Here is a 22,511-nt window from a genome sequence, read left to right as displayed (position 1 = left end):
AGGACCCTGGGATCATGACCTGAGCCGAAAGCAGAGGCTTTAACACACTGAGCCACCCAGGCGCTCCTAGGAAGTTACTTTAAATGGAATAAATATTTAAATAGAGTAATAAGAAGTCACTGTATTTAGGTATTTAATCTCCTAGTAACTCTTAAGGAGCTGTCATTTTTTTATTTGTAGCAACCATGATTATAATAGGTCAACTTTTGTTATTTCTTTCTTTTTTTTTTTTTTTTTTGCAGATGATATGACACTTTATTTTATTTTTTTTTTTAAAGATTTTATTTATTTGACAGAGAGAGATCACAAATAGGCAGAGAGGCAGGCAGAGAGAGAGAGGAGGAAGCAGGCTCCCTGCTGAGCCGGATGCGGGACTCGATCCCAGGGCCCTGAGATCATGACCTGAGCCGAAGGCAGCGGCTTAACCCACTGAGCCACCCAGGCACCCAACACTTTATTTTTTTTTAACTTTTGTTATTTCTGATCATCTGAAGTCACATATGTGTGGGTGTGTGGGTATATCTGTGTGTCTGTGTAGGCAGTCAGGCATTTTAGGACATCTGTTTTTTTGTGTGTGGAAATAAATTGAGTAAAGGAAAGTTGCTTGGAATGTTTTTTTTTCTTTTATCTTTCTTTTTGGTAAATTTTTAAAGTATTTCATCCATGATGTGATTCAATATCTGTTCTTTGTGAAAGATTTCTTCTCTCTCATTGTTTTTACAAAAGAAAATGACAGGGTTTTTTCCTATTTACGTATATATTTTATTTCTCATGTAAAGATAATCAATATAAAAATATTTTTCTTCCTAAAAGTAACTCATACCCTAACATAAAATTTTTTAATTTTCTTTTTTTAGAAGTTGCTTTGAAATAATTGCGGAATATCTTTATTCACTACTATTGGCACCCTTTTTTGGACAGCAGAATCGTAAAAATGTTTATAACTTTTGACCAGCTGTTATTTCTAGTCCAGAAAATTACTTCATACACATAATTCCAACTCTAAACCAAACACCTATTGTATCTTTTTGGTCAGGAGAATAAACATGCTCAAAAACCAAACTAACCTTCCTTTAGGGCGAAAAGGACCAGTTCCTTTTCCTTTGTTTTTATTTTTATTAGTAGCATTACTATTTTTCCAGTTATGTGGACTTAAAACTTTAGAGTCACCTTTGTCTACTTCTCCTTACCCTCCAAGTTCAGGCAGTGGTGATGATCCTACCAGTTCTGTTTAATATGGCCCTTCATTATCTCTTCCTTGGATAATTGCAATAGCTTTCTGAATAAGACATCTTGCCTCTTATTTTATCCATTTTTACTCCAGGCTCCATACCCTTCCAGAATTAACTTTTTGAAGTATAGTTACCATCTCTTCCATACTCAAAACCTTGAGTGGTTCCCTCTTTCCCACAGAATAGATTTTGTGCTCTGCAGCATAATTTTTAAGACCCTTAATAATCTTGCATCAGCTGAACTTACTACATTATCTCTTACTACTCTTTTCATTCCCAGTGCTCTGGCATTCTTAGTACTGGAAGTTTTCTTAGGTGGCAATGTATAGTCAACCTAGATGTCTGTTTCTGATCCTAATGTGTTCATAGCATGTCTGCTTTTTGAATACTGGCTAGAATCCATTTCTTTAGAAAGTTTTCCCCACTTAACTGGTGTGGAGTAGTATAAATTATTTAAAAGTAAAGGTATTGCATTTTTTTATTCCTATTAGGCTTTGCATGTAATGGTTTCCAATACCACATGTTAAATGAATGGAGCAGTGATGAGCCAACCCAAACTAACAGTGTAGCCTTGGATGCAGTCCCTCAAACATTGCATCTTCAAACAATCAGATTAAAGTGACTTTTGAGTACAGTGCTCAAGGGAATAAAACAGCTTCCAAAAGAAATATTGGCAATAGGTGGCATATATGAATGGATTCATTTTGTAAGAAACTTCAGACGGTTTTAAGATTTGCTTTCAGAACCACTTCTTCCCATTCCACTCCTTTGCTGGTTGTTCCTTTGAACCTGCCCATTTTCTAGCATATTCATGTAAAGCCCCAATTAATGACTTAAGAAAGTGACTACTGATAATGCTTAGAGTTTTAGCAAACTAGCTTTTATGAGTTAGTATTTTCTCTTTCGCTATTTGGATGAATGAGACAGAAGTAACAAAAAGGTTAAATAAGATTAGCTTATGTGTCAAGAGTCTTTTAAGCTTATTTTTTCTTTATATTTTACAGTTGAGACCCAGTGAGCAACATTTCTTTCAGTGTTTTGTTTACAAGAAAATGTAGTGTAAAAAGTAAAAGTAAAAAATGACTAGTAGTGTAAAAAAATGACTAGTTATATCAGCCTGATAAATGAAGTTAAACTACTTAAGGATAACATTTTCTTTATATGTTTCCTCTTGAGATTTGTCTAATTATTGAGTCATTTCTTGACAGACTATGTATACACTTTATGGACAGATTTTGAACAAATTGTTGCATTTACTGAAATTTGCTTTCCTTTGTCACTTAACACCTTTTGAGTCTACCTGAGGTATCTGTTTGTAGACCCCAAATTAATTATACTTTGCTTTTCATTTTTTCTGTCTTGTAACGTTTATCTAACATATATTTATTGAAAACCTACTATATGCCCTACTAAGAGGCTCTGGAAAAGCATAATTGAAACCAGACATGGGTCCTATCTCCATAGAGCTTACAGTCTAGTAGTAGAATAATTAAACAAATAATCGCACACTGAGGTAAAAGTTAACCTAGAAAATTACAGATTGCTGAGAGATTGACTTGGCTGTTTTTAGGAGTCAGAGGCTTTCCTTCATGGTTACCTTTTGTTGCTCATTTATCATGCTGTGATTATTTTCTTGTATATCTTCCCATTCTTAACTCTGCCATGTATATAGTCCTTAGGGGAAGGAAGGTCTCTTTTCTCTCTACTGCCTAGTCAAACAAGGTATTCTAATTTCAAATATGTATTGAATTAATAAATAAGTGTGAATAAATAAATTATAAAATCCATGTATGAAATAAAATTTTCTGTTTTAAAGGACCATGTTATAATATCCTAAAATACTATATAACAACAATATTAAAATGTGGGGTTTTTTGTTTGTTTCTTTAGCATTTACAGGGTCATCATCAAATTTACAGCAAATTCCCAGTTTTGACTTCATATCCACAAATACCTTACCAGAAGACTCAGTAGTTGTTGTTGGAAAAGGTATTTCCAAGTTATTTAGCTTGTTAATTGTATGTGTTCTCCACACATAAGCAGAGGATATCATTAAAGAACAGAGAAGAATGTGATTCAAGTGTTGATCAGAACTTTTTTTATTAGAACTTTCTTTTTAAGAAATTATTAAATTGAAAAAATTAGAAGTGATTACTTAATTTTAGATTTCTGTCTTCTAACAAAACTAAGTAAATTCATGTGAGTAAATTTCAGAGTATGTAACAGCTGCAGCTGAGGGACTTCTAAGACATTTTTAGGATAGCTACGATAGCTTTATCACAGTTTAAGTTCAAATAATAGTCCTTATTTATAATTTATCAGCTTAGTATTTAATATAATTTCATTATTTTCCATACAGAGTATAGACAAATCAGAATTAACCCCTGTTACATATTTTTGGAGGATTAGAGGACCTTTGAACAATATATTTGCAAATATTCTTTAAAACTCTTTTTTCTTTTCAACTTTATTGAGGTATAATTGACAAATAAAACTGTAAGTGATTATTTAATATCCATATACATTGTGAAAGGATTCCCCCATCAAGTTAGTTAACACATCTCAGTTAGTTTCTTTTTTAATCAAAAAAGTAGAATGTGATGATAGACATTGATGATCGACATTTTATTTTTAATAAATACCGTGAAATAGGATGAAATACTTGGAAAGCTTTCCTAATTGTTTGCTTGGTAGAGTCTCATTAAGTTAATTTGAGGCCCTTCTCAGATTGGCTCCAACCTACCCTTGCAAACTTAGTTTCTGTTATTCTTCTGCCTTGTTCTTAACCAAACTGAGTTATTCACTTCATTTACATGCTTTATACTTGTTCAGCTCTTCTTCTAAGCATTACCATCTTATAGGATGCCCTTCCCTCCTCCTTCATTTACCTGCCCAAAGTCATTGTGTCTTCTAATTCCAGCTCAAATCCTTGCACTGAAATCATCTTAAACACACATCATATCAACCTTTTCTTCATTTAAACTCGTTATTACAATATGCAGTTCTCAATTAATATTGTGAAATGTCTAGTGATACCTGTATGATTGTCCTGTTAAGGGATTTATTTTTATATTTATTATTATTTGACATGTTTTTCTTACTAACTATATTGTTTATTTCTTAAAGTCAAGAGCTTGTCTTTAACTTTATTAGAGTGTGATCACATAAATACTTAATGGCAATTTGATGGTGGGTTAATTTCAGGTGTATTTGGAAGTCCAAATTCAGCACCAGCAGCCTGCAGCCAATCAGTGATATCTTCTGTGGAAAATGGAGATGCATTTTCAACTAAACAAAACATTGAACCACCGTCAGGGATTTATGGAAGAGCAGTCCAGCAAAATATTCCATCATATGTTGATATTGAGAATGAAAAGGATGTAAGAATATTTGTTGATTATTAGGATAAACTCAAGCCTATATTATTTAATTGTGCTGTGTTCATCAGATTTGAGGTGATGAAGGTGTTTTGATTAAAATTTTTAAAATCCCAGGATAATTGAAATTTCTGATCCTTAATCATTTAAATAATGGATTATTTTTCTTTCCAGCAAAAATATTCTCATTCTGGTATAAAGTATCTAGTATACTTTAAACTATACATGTACTTTATGTTTGTGTGTGTGTGTGTGTGTGTGTGTGTGTTTATATTTACATACTCAACAATTTTCTAGGACACTCGAGGTGTAACAGACTGGGATCCTCAGGTATAAATTCAGTTATGATGTTAGCATCATGTAATTCTATTCAATTTTATTTTATTTTAAGATTTTATTTATTTATTTGACAGAGAGAGAGGTCACAAGCAGGCACAGAGGCAGGCAGAGAGAGAGGAAGGGAAGCAGGCTCCCTGCTGAGCAGAGAGCCTAATGAAGGGCTCTATCCCAGGACCTGAGATCATGACCTCAGCCAAAGGCAGAGGTTTAACCCACTGAGCCACCCAGACGCCCCGCTAGTCAATTTTAGAATTCCTAAAATAAGGACTAAAAATATATATAACTTACTTTTTTATATGTAGACACTTTATGTCTCTATGTAGTTGTCAGAGATGAAGATAGCTATGTTAAATAACAAACTCCCTGAATACTTACAGATATTTCAACTTTTTAATTCAGATCAAAATTTCTATTTCAAAATCTACTTATGACAAGATGAGACAAAAGAGAAAAGAGGAAAAAGAACTTTTTGACATTAAAGATTGTGAAAAGAAGGAACAGAATTCCTGGGAGCGAATGAAAACTACAGGAACTGAGAAGAAGACGTCTGAAAGTAAGTGGAATTTAACTTTTGGTGTGTTTTTCAGCTGATACTATTCTAAAGCTAGTGTACCTGTGGTTTAACGGAAGGCTAATAATGGAATATGTTGAACCATAACATTGAAATTTGTAAGACCCAGTAGCCTTCTAACTATTATAATAAATATTAATTATTTCTCATAAAGAAAGAAGTTGAATGACTATTTTTCTCCCTTCTAGACTTACATATTTTTGGAGATGAGGTGGGAATATCAAAAAATCAGAGTTCCCCTTTAGAAAATATTGCCTTCAGCCCTCCATTGAAAGGAGGGACCTCGGGGCGCCTGGGTGGCTCAGTGGGTTAAAGCCTCTGCCTTCAGTTCAGGTCATGATCCCAAGGTCCCGGGATCGAGCCCCATATCGGGCTCTCTGCTCAGTAGGGAGCCTGCTTCCTCCTCTCTCTCTGCGTGCCTCTCTGCCTACTTCTGATCTCTGTCAAATAAATAAATAAAATGTTAAAAAAAAAAAAAAGAAAGAAAGGAGGGACCTCTTTAAAAAGGTCACCATCTTTAGTGTTTTCAGATTCCGGTAAGTAATTTGTTTAAATGTAAAGAATAATGTCACAAATGCTGGTTAAGCTGAAGAGACCACATATGGTTAAGTGCATTTGTGATGAAAAGAGCACTAAAGCTAGTAGGAGTCAGTAGACAGACCTGGCTTCATAATTATCAGGCCTGCCTTTTAATTAACACTCTGACCTGGAAATATGCCTTAGTTTTCTGTCCCTAAAAATATCCAGATTATCTCAAAGGTCTCTTCTGTGCTCTCTGCAAATATTCCTGCTTCACTAAGGAGTTGTGTCCCATTTTATAGCTGGGGTTAAATGAGATTGTGAAGTTAGTTTAAATCAGATCATGATTTTAAAAAATCATTGTATTTATCACTTATTCAGTCTACCATTCAGTATTTACTAGCTCTTATACCTGGCCAAGAATGGCTTTCATGTTTCCTTTGCTGTTTTTGAAAATATTAAATAGGACTCCGGAAGCTAAGTGGGAGGTTGAACCCTTGGTGGGACAGTGTGGTCTCAAGATCCTCAGGGTCACAGGAAGACCAGGGGTGCCTGAGTGTGGCAGAGCTCCCATGAATCGGAGCAGGGAAGCCAGCTGCAATCAGTGAGCCCAGGAGTGGTCTCTCACCTTGGGGTTGCCATAAACGGTGAACTGAGGCACAGTCAGATCCTGTTCGAGCAGGGGCCCAACAAGCGGCTGAACTGGGGGAGAGCCTTCTTTCATTCCCCAGGGGGAGTGGTGTGGGAGCACGCCACAAGAGCCTGTTGGGTTTGGAGACTCCACATGGGGTTGGGCACCTGAGATACAAATGCTTGGTCACAGGCCAGTGAGCACAGAGTGTGGCTAGAGAGCTAGGAGAAAGGAGTGATTGACTGCTTTTCTCTGAGGGCTCACAGAGGAGTGGGGCTCTGAGCTTTTGGCTCTAGGGCCAGAGATTGGGAGGTCAACATGTTTGTTCTCATCCTCCAAAGCTGTGCAGAAAGCCTTCAGGGAACAAAAGCCACATAGAGCAAACCTGAGCAGGATTACTTAGCCTGGCCCTAGGCAAGGGCAGAACAATTCTGGGTGGGGCAAAGACATTTGAGAATCAAGGCAACTGGCCTGTCACTGAGAAGATGTCACTGAGAAGATGCACAAGTCTGTGGAGTTTGATACATGCAGAAGGGGAGACAGATTGACCTGGAGGATCTTTTGAGAGGAGTGGACTGTGTGTGACATTGCGGCTTTCAGCTGGAGATTCCGGCACAGCCATGTTCGGTCTGTCCCTCTTAAAGAGAAGTAGAAAGACACCAGGGAATTAAAGCGGCTCAGCCAACCAGCTCACATTAAGCCCATCTCTCTGACAAGGTGTGGGGCAACTCCACCCAGGCAAAGACACCTGGGAAGCTGAGCAACAGGCCCCTCCTCCAGAAGACAGACTGGAAGAACAGGTGAATAAGCTTAAGCTTATTTCCCACAGAACTGTAAAACTCAGCACCAGGGGAAAATAATATTGAGAGCTCCTGGTGTTTCCTCACGACTGGCTTATACTTCAAGCTAAAATTTTATATTTCTCTTTTAGTTTCTCTTATTCTTTTTTTTAACCCTTTCAAATAGATTCGTATTTCCCAGCCTATGTTTTTAAGTCACTTCTTAACTTTTATTTTCTTTTTCTCATATATGTTTTATATATTTACACCCCATTATAGTCCATTTTTCACTCTATTCAATTTTATCTTGCTATATATGTAAGTTCTGATTTCTTTGCAATTTTGGGATATAGTTTTTTCTAACACAGAGACCAAAAATCAAGCAGGAACAAGCAGATAACTGTGTCCACTCTGAGAGATTATAATCTCTGCCCTTTCTCCCTTTTTTCTTTTCTTTTGTCTCTCTCTCTCTCTTTTTTTTTTTTTTTTATTGTTTTGGATCGTCTTGGCTTTGATGGTGTATCTGTGGTAGCTTTCAACCGCTTTGGATTTTTTCTTAATGTGTATTTTCTTTGGGTTGTAGTTGATATTTTGGACTCGGTACATTCCCTCAACCATGTCCCTCAACAGAATGACTAGGAGGAGGAACTCTGCAACAAAGAAAAGAATCAGACAATGTCCTCTGCCACAAATCTAATGGATATTGATATAAGCAAGATGTTAGAGATATACTTCAGGGTAGCAATTATGAAGTCAATAGCAAGGCTTGAGAAAAGCACTAGCAACAATATAGAATCTCTAAGGGCAGAAATGAGATCTAATCAGGCTGAACTTCAAAACTGCTGTGAATGAAATGCAGTCTAAAAAGGATACACTAACAGCCAGGGTAAATGAGGCAGAAGAATGGATTAGTGATCTAGAAGAGAAGCTGATAGAAAGGAAGGAAGCCAAGGAGGATAGGGACAGGCATTTGGAAGCCCATGAGAACAGACTTAGTGACACCATGAAAAGTTCCAATGTCTGAATTATTGGGATTCCTAACTGGTTGGAGAGAGAGAGGACTAGAAAGTATATTTGAACAAATCACAGCTGAGAACTTCCCTGATCTGGGGAAGGAAACAAGCATTCATGTCTAAGAGGCAGAGAGAACCCCTCCCAACATCAAAAAAAAATAGACCAACACCCTGGCATATAATAGTGAAACTTGCATATCTTAGAGCCAAGGAAGCTATCCTGAGAGTAGTTAGGGGAAACAGGGACTTTACAAGCAATGTGATGGCATTAAATGCATATCTCTCAATAGTTACCTTCAACTTGAATGGCCTCAATGCTCCCATGAAATGGCACAGGGTTTCAGATAGGATAAAAAGGACCCATCCATATGCTGTTTATAAGAGACTCATTTTGAACCTAAGACATCTCCAGATTGGAAATGAGGGGATGGAGAACCATTTTTCATGCCAACAGACCTCGAAAGAAAGCTGGGGTAGCAATTCTCATTCCAGATAAATTAGATTTTAAACCAAAGACTGTAATAAGAGATGTAGAGAGACACTATATCATACTTAAAGGGTCTATCCAACAAGAAAATCTAACAATTTTAAATATCTCTGCCCCCCCCCGAACATGGGAGCAGCCAACTACAGAGACCATCTATTAACCAAAATAAAGAATCATATTAATAATAATAAATTAATAGTAGGAGACCTTAGCACTCCCCTCTCAGCAGTGGACGGATCATCTAAGCTGCTCAACAAAGAAATAAGAGCTTTGAATGACACTTTGGACCAGATGGTCTTTGTAGATACATATAGAACATTTTACCCTAAAACAACAAAATATTAATTTTTCTCGAGTGCACATGGAACATTCACCAGAATAGACCACATACTGGTTCACAAATCAGGTCTCAGACGATATCAAAAGACTGAGATTATTCCCTGCATGTTATCAGACCACAGTGCTTTGAAACTGGAACGCAATCACAAGAAAAAAAAATTGGAAGGAATTCAAACACTTGGAGGTTAAAGAACATCCTGCTAAAGAATGATTGGGTCAACCAGGAAATTAAAGAAGAATTTTAAAAATTCATGGAAACAAATGAAAATGAAAACACATTGATCCAAAACCTTTGGGATACTGCAAAGGTGGTCCTACGGGGGAAATACATAGCCATCCAAGCTTCTCTCAAGAAAGCAGAAAAATCCAAATGCTCAAGCTAACCTTATACCTAAAGGAGCTGGAGAAAGAACAGCAAATCAAACAGAAACCAAGCAAGAGAAGAGAAATAATAAAAGATTAGAACAAAAGTCAATGAAATAGAAACCAAAAGAGCAGTAGAACAGATCAATAAAACTAGAAGCTGGTTCTTAGAAAGAATTAATTGATAAATCTCTGGCCAGATTTATCCAAAAGAGAAGGTAAAGGATCCAAATCAATAAAATCATAAAAGAAAGGGAAGAGATCACAACTAATACTGAGGAAATAGAAACAATTATTAGAATAGAAACAATTATTAGAAAACAATTATTAGAAATAAAGCAACTAGGGGCGCCTGGGTGACTCAGTGGGTTAAGCCGCTGCCTTCGGCTCAGGTCATGATCTCAGGGTCCTGGGATCGAGTTCTGCATCGGGCTCTCTGCTCAGCAGGGAGCCTGCTTCCTCCTCTCTCTCTCTGCCTGCCTCTCTGCCTACTTGTGATTTCTCTCTGTCAAATAAATAAATAAAAATCTTTGAAAAAAAAAAAAGAAAGAAAGAAAGCAACTATATGCCAACAGAGTAAGCAAACTGGAAAAAATGGTGCCTTCCTGGAAACTTATAAACTACCACGACTGAAACAGGAAGAAAGTGACAATCAGACTAGACCAATAACCAGTAATGAGATTGAAACAGTAATCAAAAACCTCCCTAAAAGACAAGAGTTCAGGGCCAGATGGCTTCCCAGGGAAATTCTCTATAAAAAAGAAATCATACATTTGCAAATCAATCAATGTGATAGATTACATTAACAAAAGAGACAAGAAAAATGTGATCCGGGTGTCTGGGTGGCTCAGTGGGTTAAAGCCTCTGCCTTCTGCTCAGGTCATGATCCAGGGTCCTGGGATCAAACTTCATATTGAGCTCTCTGCTCAGCAGGGGGCCTGCTTCCTCCTCTCTCTCTCTCTCTCTCTCTCTCTTTCTCTCTTTCTACCTGCCTCTCTGCCTACTTGTGATCTCTGTCTGTCAAATAAATAAATAAAATCTTAAAACAAAAAAAGAAACACATGACCCTTTAATTGATGCAGAAAAAGCACTTGACAAAATACAGCATCCTTTCCTGATTAAAACTCTTCAAAATATAGGGACAGAAGGAATATTCCTCAATATCATAAAAGCCATCTATAAATAGTACACAGCAAGTTTCATTCTCAAGGGGAAACACAGAGCTTTTACCTTAAGGTCAGGAACATGACAGGAATGCCCATTCTCACCACTTTTGTTCGGCATAGTACTAGAAGTCCTAGCCTCAGCAATCAGACAACAAAAAGAAAAGGCATTCAGATTGGCAAAGAGGAAGTCAAACTCTCTTCTCTTTACAGATGAAATATACTTTATGTGGAAAACCGAAAAGACTCCACCCCAAAATTTCTAGAACTCACACAGTGCACAGAAATAAGTTGCATTTCTATATACTAACAATGTGACTGAAAAAAGAGAAATTAAGGAATCTATTCCATTTAAAATAGCACCAAAAATTGTAAGATACCTAGGAATAAACCTAACCGAAGACACAAAGAATCTGTACTCCAGAAACTGTAGAAGACTCATGAAAAGAAACTGAGGAATACACAAAGAGACGGAAAAACATTCCATGCGCATGGATATGGAAGAAGAAACATTGTGAAAATGTCTTGCTTCCCAGAACAATCTACACTTCCAGTGAAATACCTTTCAAAATACTATTGACACTTTTTACAGAGCTGGAACAAACAATCCTAAAATTTGTATGGAACCAGGAAAGACCCCAAATTGCCAGGGGATTATTGAAAAAGAAACCAAAGCTTGGGGCATCACAATGCCTGACTTCAAGCTCTATTACAAAGCTGTGATCATCAAGATAGTATGGTATTGACAGAGAAACAGACACATAGATCAGTGGAACAGAATAGAGAGCTCAGAAATGGACCCTCAACTCTATGGTCAAATAATTTTCAACAAAGCAGGAAAGAATATCCAATGGAACCAAGATGGTCTCTTCAATAAATGGTGTTGGGCAAATTGGACAGCCACATGCAGAAAAATGAAACTGGACCATTCTCTTACACCATACCCCAAAATAAACTCAAAATGGATGAAAGACCTCAATGTGAGACAGGAATCCATCAAAATCCTAGAGAACGTAGGCAGTAACCTCTTCGACCTGGGCCATTGCAACCTCTTTCAAGGCATATCTCTAAAGACAAGGTAAACAAAAGCAAAAATGAACTTTGGGGGCTTCATCAAGATCAAAAGCTTTTGCACAACAAAAGGAACAGTCAACGAAACCAAGAGGCAACCCATGGGAGAAGATATTTGCAAATGACACTACAGACAAAGGACTGTTATCCAAGATCTATAAAGAACTCCTCAAACTCAGTACTCAAAAAACAGATGATCAGGGACGCCTAGGTGGCTTAGTTGGTTGGACGACTGCCTTCAGCTCGGGTCATGATCCTGGAGTCCTGGGATCGAGTCCCACATCGGGCTCCCAGCTCCACAGGGAGTCTGCTTCTCTATCTGACCTCCTTGCTCATGCTCTCTCTCACTGTCTCTCTCTGAAATAAATAAATAAATAAATAAATAAAATCTTTAAAAAAACAACAACAGATAATCACATCAAAAAATGGGTAGAAGACATAAACAGACACTTCTTCAAAGAAGTCATACAGATGGCTAACACACACATGAAAAAATATTCAACATCACTAGCTATCAAGGAAATACAAATCAAAACCACAATGAGATACCACTTTACATCTGTTAGAATGGCAAAAATTAACAAGATAGGAAGCAACAAGTGTTGGCAAGAATGTGGAGAAGATGGAGCCTTCTTATACTGTTAGTGGGAATGCAAGCTGATACAGCCACTCTGGAAAAACAGTATGGAGGTTCATCAAGACACTAAAAGTAGAGCTACCCTACAACCCAGAAATTGCACTGTTGGGTATTTACCCCGAAGTTATAGATGTAGTGAAAAGAAGGGGCACAGGCACTCCAGTGTTCAGAGCAGCAATGTTCATAATAGCCATGTAGAAGGAGCCAAGATGCCCTTCAGTAGATGAATGGATAAGGAAGATGTGGTTCATATATACAATGGAATATTCCTCAGCTATCAGAAAGGATGAATACCCACCAATTGCATTGACATGGATGGAACTGGAGGGGGATCATGCTATGTGAAATAAGTCAAGCAGAGAAAGACAATTAACATATGGTTTCACTCATACATGGAACATAAGGACTAGCGAGGAAGACCACAGGGCAAGGGAGGGAAAACGGAATGGGAAGAAATTGGAGAGGGAGACAAAGCACGAGAGACTCTGGACTCTAGGAACCAAATTACAGGGTTACAGAAGGCTGGGAGGGGATGCGGTAATGAAGTGATGGATATTAAGGAGGGCGCATGTGGTGATGAGCACTGGATGTTATATGCAACTGATGAATCTTTGAACACTACATCAAAAACTACTGATGCACTATATGCTGGCTAATTGAACATAATAAAAAATAATTTTAAAAAATAAAATAAAGAACAAACTGCTCGATATTTGAAAAAAAAATTACATATCTTGGACCTTTCAGTATTCCAAGTGAAGTTTACCAAATATGGAAAAAATTAAAATAAAAAGAAAATATTTTTAAAAAGTTATAAAAAATATGAATGCATGGAAAAAAAAAGTTCACAAAAATCATCCTCGCTTATTTTTAAAAAGTTAAAAATAAATAAAAATATTAAATAGGTCTTAGGTATAGTAGAAACTTGGGAAAATCAGAGATTGAAATAAAAAAATCTCATATACTATCATAAACATTAAGAAATATTGCTTATTGGGAACCCGGCAGGCTCAGTTGGTTAGGCCTCAGTTGGTTTGGCTCAGGTCTCTCTGATCCCAGGATCCTGGGATCGAGTCCCACATTGGGCTGTCTGCTTGGTAGGGAGTCAGCATCTCCCTCTGCCTGCTGCTACCCCTGCTTCTGTGTTCTCTCTCTCTTTCGAATAAATAAATAAAATCTGCAAAACAACCCCCAAATTATTGCTTATTGCTTTATTATTGTTTAATGTTAGTAAGGAATAAACTGAACTATTACAAACATTTTGAAATTTACGTTGGGTGTGAAGTCTAGGTATCCACAAAAAAAAAAACAAAAAGTACAGAAAAAATAAATATATAAATGTGATCTTGGTCACCATCCTTAACATCTCTCAAAGATACATATAAAAGATAGTTGAACTAAATGACTATCTCATTGTTCCTAGTTTGTATTTCTTTTATAATGCAAGAAATAAAGAAAACTTTTTTTTTAAGAAAACTTTTTAAAATGCTGTCTTCTCATCAGTAATAATTGTTGAGTGTGACTGATAACAGATGTTGACCTGTAAAATTACTGGTTAAGCATGTCCCTAAGAACCAGTTAAATATAGGCATTGTGTTTAAGCCTATTTAAGTTTAAGCCTATTTGCTAACATTCTCAAATAATTTCACTATTTATTAATGTCATAAAATCTAAGGGGATAAAACCCCACAAAACTTCTTACCTAAGCTATAAAAATACTGTTACTGTTACAGCAGGAAAAGAAGTATAGATAATAGTAAATAGGACAAGTTGATAAATATGTTTATGATAGTCACTTTCTAGTGTTTAATATTACCTTTTTAAAAATATCTTGTGGGTGCCTGGGTGGCTGTCAGTTAAGGATCTGTCTTCAGCTCAGGTCATGATCTCAGGGCCTTGGAATTGAGCCCCATCTCAGACTCTCTCCTCAGCGGGGAGTCTGCCTCACCCTTTTACTCTCTCTCCCCTACCCCCAAGTAAATAAATAAATAATCTTAAAAAAAAAAAAAAAACTCTTAACATAATATAACTAATGCATCCTTACCCATTTAAAAAAGCCAGTGTAGGGTCACTTAGGTGGGTTAGTTGATTAAGTGTCCTACTCTTTATTTTGGCTCAGGCCCTGATCTCAGGACCTGCATTGGGCTCTGTGCTGAATTTGAGATTCTTTCCCTTTCCTTCTCCCTGCCACCAACCCACCCACCCCCTCCCCAAGCTTTTGTGCACATGTCCACTGTATCTCAAATAAATACATAAATAAAATCTTAAGAAATACGAATACACATTTTATTTGATCTTTTTGATCTTTTCCTTTCTAATACTTCCACTGCAGGTATCTTGTATTATTCAGTGCCCCCAGGGCATTACCCTGAGCACTCTATGATGATTTGTTTTCCTGACATCAGGGCAATGCCTTACATCTAGAAAATGGTTGGTAAATGATTATGGAAAAAATATTGTTCTTATTACCACACATGGTCTTAGGATTTGTAATAGACCATTAATTCTAGTGGGTAGCAGAAAATTTGTATTTTTGGAATTCTTTATACAGGGAGTCCTGGGTAGCTCAGTAGGTTAAGTATCTCATGTGGTTTCAGCTCAGGTCATGATCTCTGTGTTGAGATTCAGTCCCCAGGCTTGCTCCACACTCAACACTGAGTTTGCTTGTGTCTCTCCCTCTACTCCTCCCCCCAGCATGTGCTGTTGTGCGTGCATTCTCTCCATCTAGAAGAAGTAAAATCTTTTTTTTGAAAAGAATTATTTACTATGAAGCTTCATTTTCAGTTGTCATTTGTATAGTAAAACAGGCATATATCCACATGTTTTTATAAAATGGGATCATATACTTCTTACTGATTTTTAGCTTCTTTTTTTTTATTTTTCTTAAAGATTTTATTTATTTATTTGAGAGAGAGACAGTGAGAGAGAGCATGAGTGAGGAGAAGGGCAGAGAGAGAAGCAGACTCCCCGTGGAGCTGGGAGCCTGATGCGGGACTTGATCCCGGGACTCCAAGATCATGACCTGAGCCAAAGGCAGTTGTCCAACCAACTGAGCCACCCAGGCATCCCTGATTTTTAGCTTCTTAAAGCTCGACTTTATTATATGACTCATGACTGAAAAACCACTTATATATTTATATTTGATATAATTAAGTAATTTTGTATATAAAAAAATAAAGTTTTAAATAGCTTTGGTATCCAGGTATTAGAAATTTTATTAAAGTCTAAACTGATAATACTAGTTTCCATAAGAAATACTCATAGAATCTGTAGTCAGAATATTATTTGTATCAGAGTTCTCTAATGCTTTATTTAATGTTCTTTTTATTTTAGGTGAAGCTTCTCCTGGAGGCATTCCACAGTATAAAGAAAGGATGTCATCTGTCACCCATAGTCCTGAAATAATGGATACATCGGAACTACGGCCATTTTCCAAACCAGAAATAGCACTGACAGAAGCTCTTAGGCTTTTAGCTGACGAGGATTGGTAAGTTCACCATCCTTACTTTAAAACTAAGCTGAGGGGGCACCTGGGTGGCTCAGTGGGTTGAGCCATTGCCTTCGGCTGGGGTCGTGATCTCAGGGTCCTGGGATCAAGCCCCACATTGGGCTCTCTGCTCAGCAGGAAGCCTGCTTCCCCCTGCCTCTCTGCCTACTTGTGATCTCTCTCTCTGTCAAATAAATAAATAAAATCTTTTAAAAATAAATAAATAAAATAAAATAAAACTAAGCTGAGTTCCAGAAGTTTCCTGAAAAATTTTTATTAAAAACTCTGAAACATTGCCTATTAAAATAATCACAGAAATTATTATTATAGTTCTTAGTTTGAGTTTTTTTTCAGCTTATTAATGTAACTGAACTCCTGTCCTAATAGCACTGTTTACTACCAGTTATAACTTATATGTAAAGATAGAGTTTAGCTCTATTATGGATTACATAAACCTTTTGGTACTAAAATACAAATCTCACCTTTTCCCCAAGTGTTTCTCTGTGAAATCCATCCTATAACAATCCTGAAAATACTTATCTATTACTAGCATAGCTGCAGCAGCCACGTAGCCCAGCCCACCTGGAGCATATACCAGCTGTACTTGTTCCATTTCCTTCCTTACTGCTTCAGTATCTCTCTCCATTCCCATCCTCCATATCCTCAGTTTTACTTCTACTAGACCATATTCATCAATATTAAAATGTGCTATAATATCCCCTGTTTTTTAAAAAACCTCCCTAAACTGCACATCTTCATATTTCTTTTATTCCCCTTTTTTAGCCAGGTCCTTGAAAAGGCTGACTCATTGTCTACTTTTTCACCTCATATTCTCTTCTCAGTCTTTAGTTGGCTCTCAATCCTCCCTGCCGTGACAACCACATCACTAAACTATGAAAGTTGTCATCTTGCTGAATCTACATTGGTTATTTTTAGTGGTCATCTTAGCCTTTTAGCAACATTTGACACAGTCGACACTCCATTCTTTCAGATTTTACCATTGAAAAATCAAGAGTTTCTTGGTTATTTTCTTGTTTTAGTATGTTCTTACTCCTTTTCTTTATTTGACTTCAAAATGCTCCATGCTTGAGGCATTCTCTACCTACATTTATTCCATAGATCAGGCTGGCAATCATTTTCTGTAAAGAGCCAGATAGTAAATATTTTAGGCTTTGCAGGCCAAATACCTTTATCACAACTCCTCTACTTTGCAGTTGTCATGTAAAAGCAGCCTTAGTATGAAAACAAACATGTATAGCTATATTCCAATAAACTTTACTTATAAAAAATTCTGATGGATCCAGATTTAGTCTGTGAATCATAGTTTGCCAACCCCTTTTGGGGGTTCATGATGATTACGTTCAGCTGAATGTATGTCTTGATTCCGGGTATCTTCTTGACCTCTAAACTTAAAATCCATCTGCCTGTTTGACATTTTCACTTTGATGCTTACTGACATTTTAAATTTTATATACCAAAATAGAACTCTTGGTTTCCTACTTCCTGCCAAGGTGGGTTAACAGGCATAAGATTTGCCTATACATCTGAAAGAACTAAAGAAATCATACAAAATATATGAAACAGTGGTTTTCAAAATATTCCTCACGAGGCAGTGTAAATTAGTGATACTTGAAAGACAGGAAACAAATAAGGTAAACTCTGTAATTGCCCTGACTTAACTTCCTGCACTATTTCCAGGTTATAGCTCAAAGAAGAGAATTCTATGTAAATACCAGCGGAGATGGAAATGGAGCTGGGTGTTTGGAGATGCCAGGATAACTAGAGTTTGCAAGGCAGAGTGTCAGAGAGGATGGAGCTTCACAAAGAACTCTGGAGACCTTCAGAGAATTCTTTTCAAATGTTTAGCTGAATACTAGTCAGGCCATAAATGTAAATAAATTACCTGGAGCCAGAGCTAGAATGAAATTACAGGAAACAATCCCTGAATACTTTTTTTCCCATCAGCACAGTGGAAAACCTCATAATTCACAGGCCATCAAGTATAAAACTCAGAAGAGTTTTGCTTCCTAGTGTGGAAAAATAAACCTTAGGCTAGAGACTGGTTTGGCCCAGCCCAACAAAGCATAAAAGCAAGGCCTAAAAGGATCACACTTAACAAATAACCTAACTCTATCCCAGAGCAAAGGTAAAAAATAATTTTGGAATACAGAAATATCTCAGGTAAGATGAATAATGACTGACATCCAATAAAAAATTACCAGGCATGCAAAGCAGCAGGGAAATACAACCCATAATGAGAAGCAAAAAAGGTAACTATTGAAACTAATCCAAAAATGATACAGATAAATAGAATTAGTAGATAAGGACATTATAGCTATAGTTATAATTCTATTCCATGTGTTGAAGAAACTAGAAGAAAGACATGAACAAAGAATCAGCTGTAGGAAGACCTGCAAACCTTTTGCTATATAATGTAACAAGATTGAGGGAAATAATAACCCCTTACATTCACACTAAAGGGGAGGGTATTATCAGGTGGTATATACCACAGTACAGGAATCATGGGTGCCATCTTAGAATTTTGTATTTCACATTAGGAATAAAAAGGGCCATTCTATAATGATAATGATAAAAAGGTTAATTCATCAGGTGATCCTGATTTTATTTATCATATAACAGAACTTCAGAATACATTAAGCAGAAACTGGTAGAACTGCAAGAAGAAATAAATAAATCCACAATTATAGTTGGAACTTAACAACCATCTCTCATTAATTAATAGAACTATAAGAAAGAAAATCAATGAGGATATAGAAGGCTTGAATGACATGATTAACCTAATTGGCATTTATAGAATAATCCACCTAAAATAACAGAATTTACATTATTTTCGAGTCCATAAGGAACATTTACCAAGAAAAATATTTTGGAACATAGAATAAGTAATTTAAAAGGATTCGGATTGTACAAATTTTGTTCTCTGACTATAGTGGAATTAAATTAGAAGTTAGGAACTGATACCTGGAAAATCTCTAAATGTCTTGAAACTAGCACTCTTAGAAGCAACCCATGGATCTAAGAAAGTAAATCAGAACATGGGATTCCTCCCCATAAAACCCTCCAGTGGCCCCTTAGAAAACTAGGGAGGGAAATTAACTTTTTCATAGCTTACAAAGTCCTTCATTTTCTGTCCCTTGCCTCTTTCTGTACCCTCATCCCCTACCAGGGGGATGCTGTGCCTTGTTTGTCCACTCTAGCCATCTGGCTATTTCCTGAACACCCAAGCTCATTTATGTTTCACGACCTTTGTTCTTAACTTGTTAAACATTCTTCCAGCGACTTCTTTCTCACTTCATGCAGGTATCTGTCAAATGTCATCTCCTCAGAAAAGCCCTATTTCAGGATTTTAACTAAAATAGTGTTCTTTTCCTCATCTTCTTATACTGCTTTATTTTCAATATTGCTACCTGACTTTACATTTTAACTCTGCTTTCAGCAATTTGATTTTGATATTCCATGTTGTACTTTTTTTGTTTTATCCTGTTTGGGGTTTGTTTTTAGATCTGAGAGTTTATTGTTTGGATCAAATTTGGAAAAAAATTTTAGCCACTTTTTCTTAATTTCTTTTCCTGCCTCCCCTCTCTCTTGACTGTACTATCTGTTATTTGTATGTATAGAATTGGATTGTTTCTGCATTTATTTATTTTTTTAAAAGATTTTATTTATTTATTTGACACAGAGAAATCACAAGTAGATGGAGAGGCAGGCAGAGAGAGAGAGAGGGAAGCAGGCTCCCCGATGAGCAGAGAGCCCGATGCGGGACTCGATCCCAGGACCCTGAGACCATGACCCGAGCTGAAGGCAGCGGCTTAACCCACTGAGCCACCCAGGCGCCCTGTTTCTGCATTTAAATGTTTCTGCATTTAATTGTAAACTGTTTTATGTTTATTCAAAAAATGAGAATTTTGAACCAGACAGCTATTTAAATAGGTTTCCTTTTGTTGCCTTGGATTCTTGGGTTTTTTCGTGTCTCTGAGTTTTCCATAATTCATTCAAGGAATTTAAATGCTTAAAAAAATGACTGCCATCAATATTACCTAAGGAAATATTACAATATTACTAAGGAAACTCATTTTGGCTTACATTTTTCAAACCTATAAGATGAAAATCATCAATTTAGAAATGTTATATCTAAATCTCACTTGAATCCCACTCACTTGTTAGTATCCACCTACCCTACAGCTGGCTCATTAGGTCAGCTAATGAAAGAGAAATACAAATTACAGAACTATCTGTTACTGGTGTTCTGTTACTGGATTATATATTTTCCAATAAGGTAGTTTCTTTTCTCCTTCCATTTTTTTCTTTTATTGCTTCCCTTACCTTTTGTTTTCCATTCCTTTTCCTCTCTTTTCTGTAAAGAATATGTCATTCTTATCACTAGGGAGGAAATATTCCTTTTTATTTACAAAACATGAACTTAGTATGACTGTCATTAGTGATTTTAGCTCTTAAAAGATCTTTTGCATCATGAAAGAGAACTATTGGAGCAAATAAAACTTTACATATTTTTTTAATTTGAAATCCCTAAATGAATGGAAAAATAAGCAAGATCTCCTCATTGGCAGTATTTCATGCACACAAATTAAGACATCTGAGATTCTGTTCCAGTTGAGACCCATTTAATAAGTGATTTGCCATTTCTTTCTTTTTCCTATAGGGAGAAGAAAATTGAAGGACTGAATTTTATTAGGTGCTTAGCTGCTTTTCATTCTGAAATATTGAACACAAAGCTGCATGAAACAAATTTTGCAGTAGTTCAAGAGGTAAACTTATTTTCCAGCTGAGTTAAGGATTGTTTGGATAACAAAGAATACATATGCCACATTTATTTATTTAAAAAATACCTCTGTACTAGGGGCGTCTGGGTGGCTCAGTTAGTTGAGAGTCCAGCTCCTGATTTCGGCTTGGGTCATGATCTCAGGGTTGTGAACCCCACATGGGGCTCCATACTGAGGGATGAGCTTGATTAAGATTCTTTTTCTCTCTTTCTTTCTGCCCCTCCCCACCTCTTTGTTCTCTCTCTCTGGGGGGAAAAAAAAAGAAAAAGAAAGAATAGTCTATACTAAGTGATTAAAGTAGGCTTATATGTAGTTATAAATAGATCCTGTTTGGGGCTTCTGGCTGGCTCAGTCAGGAGAGCATCCAACTCTTGATCTCAGGGTCATGAGTTCGAGCCCCAGGTCGAGGATAGATTTTACTTTAAAAAAAAAAAAAGTAGCTCATACCTTACTTTTAAACTTTAAAAAATTTTTCATTAATGTTAATTTTTAGGACGTAAGATAGTATGTATTAAAGCATGTTACTTTAATAGTAAGTTTGGTTTCAAAGTCATTATTACTGATTTTCTTTCAGAATATCAGCAAAATGTACATTTTGGAAATTTTTTTTAGGTGAAAAATTTACGGTCTGGAGTTTCTCGTGCTGCTGTGGTCTGTTTAAGTGATCTTTTCACTTACCTGAAAAAGAACATGGATCAAGAACTAGATAGCACAGTAAAAGTTTTGTTGCACAAAGCTGGAGAATCAAATACATTTATAAGAGAAGATGTTGACAAAGCATTGAGAGCTATGGTCAGTAATGTAACACCTGCACGTGCAGTTGTTTCTCTTATCAATGGAGGACAAAGGTAATATTCAAAATAATCTTGATATGTCCTTAAACTAAAAATGCAGGCGTACCTGGCTGGCTTAGTCGTTAAGCGTCTGCCTTCGGGCTGCCTCAGGCCCTGCATCAGGCTCCCTGCTCAGTGGGAAGCCTGCTTCTCCCTCTCCTACTCCCACTGCTTGTATTCCCTTTCTCACTGTCTTTCTCTCTCTGCCAAAGGAATGAATAAAATCTTAAAAAAAAAAAACCAAAAAAAAAACTCTAAAAATGCAGTTGTTTGCAGTCTGGGATATAAGAAAAACACAAGCAAACTTCAGTATTATTTCAGTCAAAAAACAAATAAATCCTATGTGATAAACCTCATACTAGGTACAGAGCATATAAGGAATAATAATACTGTTATTCTAATAATTTTACTTCTATTCATAGATCTGGAACTAAATAAATGTCAGTGATTATGAGTTTTGTTTTTAACTTTTTGAGAATGGATAACTAATTTAATTTGTCATTTTAGCTTTCAGGGATGATTGTTGAGGGTTAAGAGAAGTTTAATCATTTAACTTTAAACGTATATCTTTGGTAAATAGTTCATACATCAAATTTGTTTCAATTGATCATGTTTTCTTGTAGTCATTTACACATTGCAGTAAGAAGATGTACAGCCCAGCATTTAACAGATGTGGTGGAATTTATGGAACCAGAGCGTATTTTATCCGGAACAAAGGATATGGCTGACCGCATATTACCAGCTGCTGCTAAGTTTGCTCAGGACAGTTCACAAGAAACCAGGTGAATAGCTGCTAATGATATTTGCTGAATCTGTTAGGATAAGGGCTTAAAAGTAGGCAGGTTAAAAAAGAATAAACATTTTTTCT

At 36.5% G+C, this 22,511-nt stretch overlaps 1 protein-coding gene across 2 annotated transcripts in view; it reads left to right on the top strand.

Annotated features, from left to right (window-relative positions):
• Positions 1–22,511, top strand: part of TOGARAM1 (TOG array regulator of axonemal microtubules 1) — an 81,488-nt gene that overhangs the window by 40,593 nt on the left and 18,384 nt on the right. The window contains exons 10-16 of one of the 2 annotated variants that reach the window (XM_044229671.1): positions 3,123–3,221; positions 4,437–4,612; positions 5,348–5,501; positions 15,855–16,008; positions 20,690–20,795; positions 21,423–21,658; positions 22,267–22,425. In XM_044229671.1, the coding sequence (XP_044085606.1) occupies positions 3,123–3,221; positions 4,437–4,612; positions 5,348–5,501; positions 15,855–16,008; positions 20,690–20,795; positions 21,423–21,658; positions 22,267–22,425 (1,084 nt within the window). The remainder of the gene's footprint in view (positions 1–3,122; positions 3,222–4,436; positions 4,613–5,347; positions 5,502–15,854; positions 16,009–20,689; positions 20,796–21,422; positions 21,659–22,266; positions 22,426–22,511) is intronic. The other variant, XM_044229672.1, reaches the window with a different exon arrangement.

The sequence above is a fragment of the Neovison vison genome, chromosome 13 (assembly GCF_020171115.1).
Source record: "Neovison vison isolate M4711 chromosome 13, ASM_NN_V1, whole genome shotgun sequence".
NCBI lineage: Eukaryota > Metazoa > Chordata > Mammalia > Carnivora > Mustelidae > Neogale > Neogale vison.
This window is presented reverse-complemented; position numbering and strand designations above follow the sequence as displayed.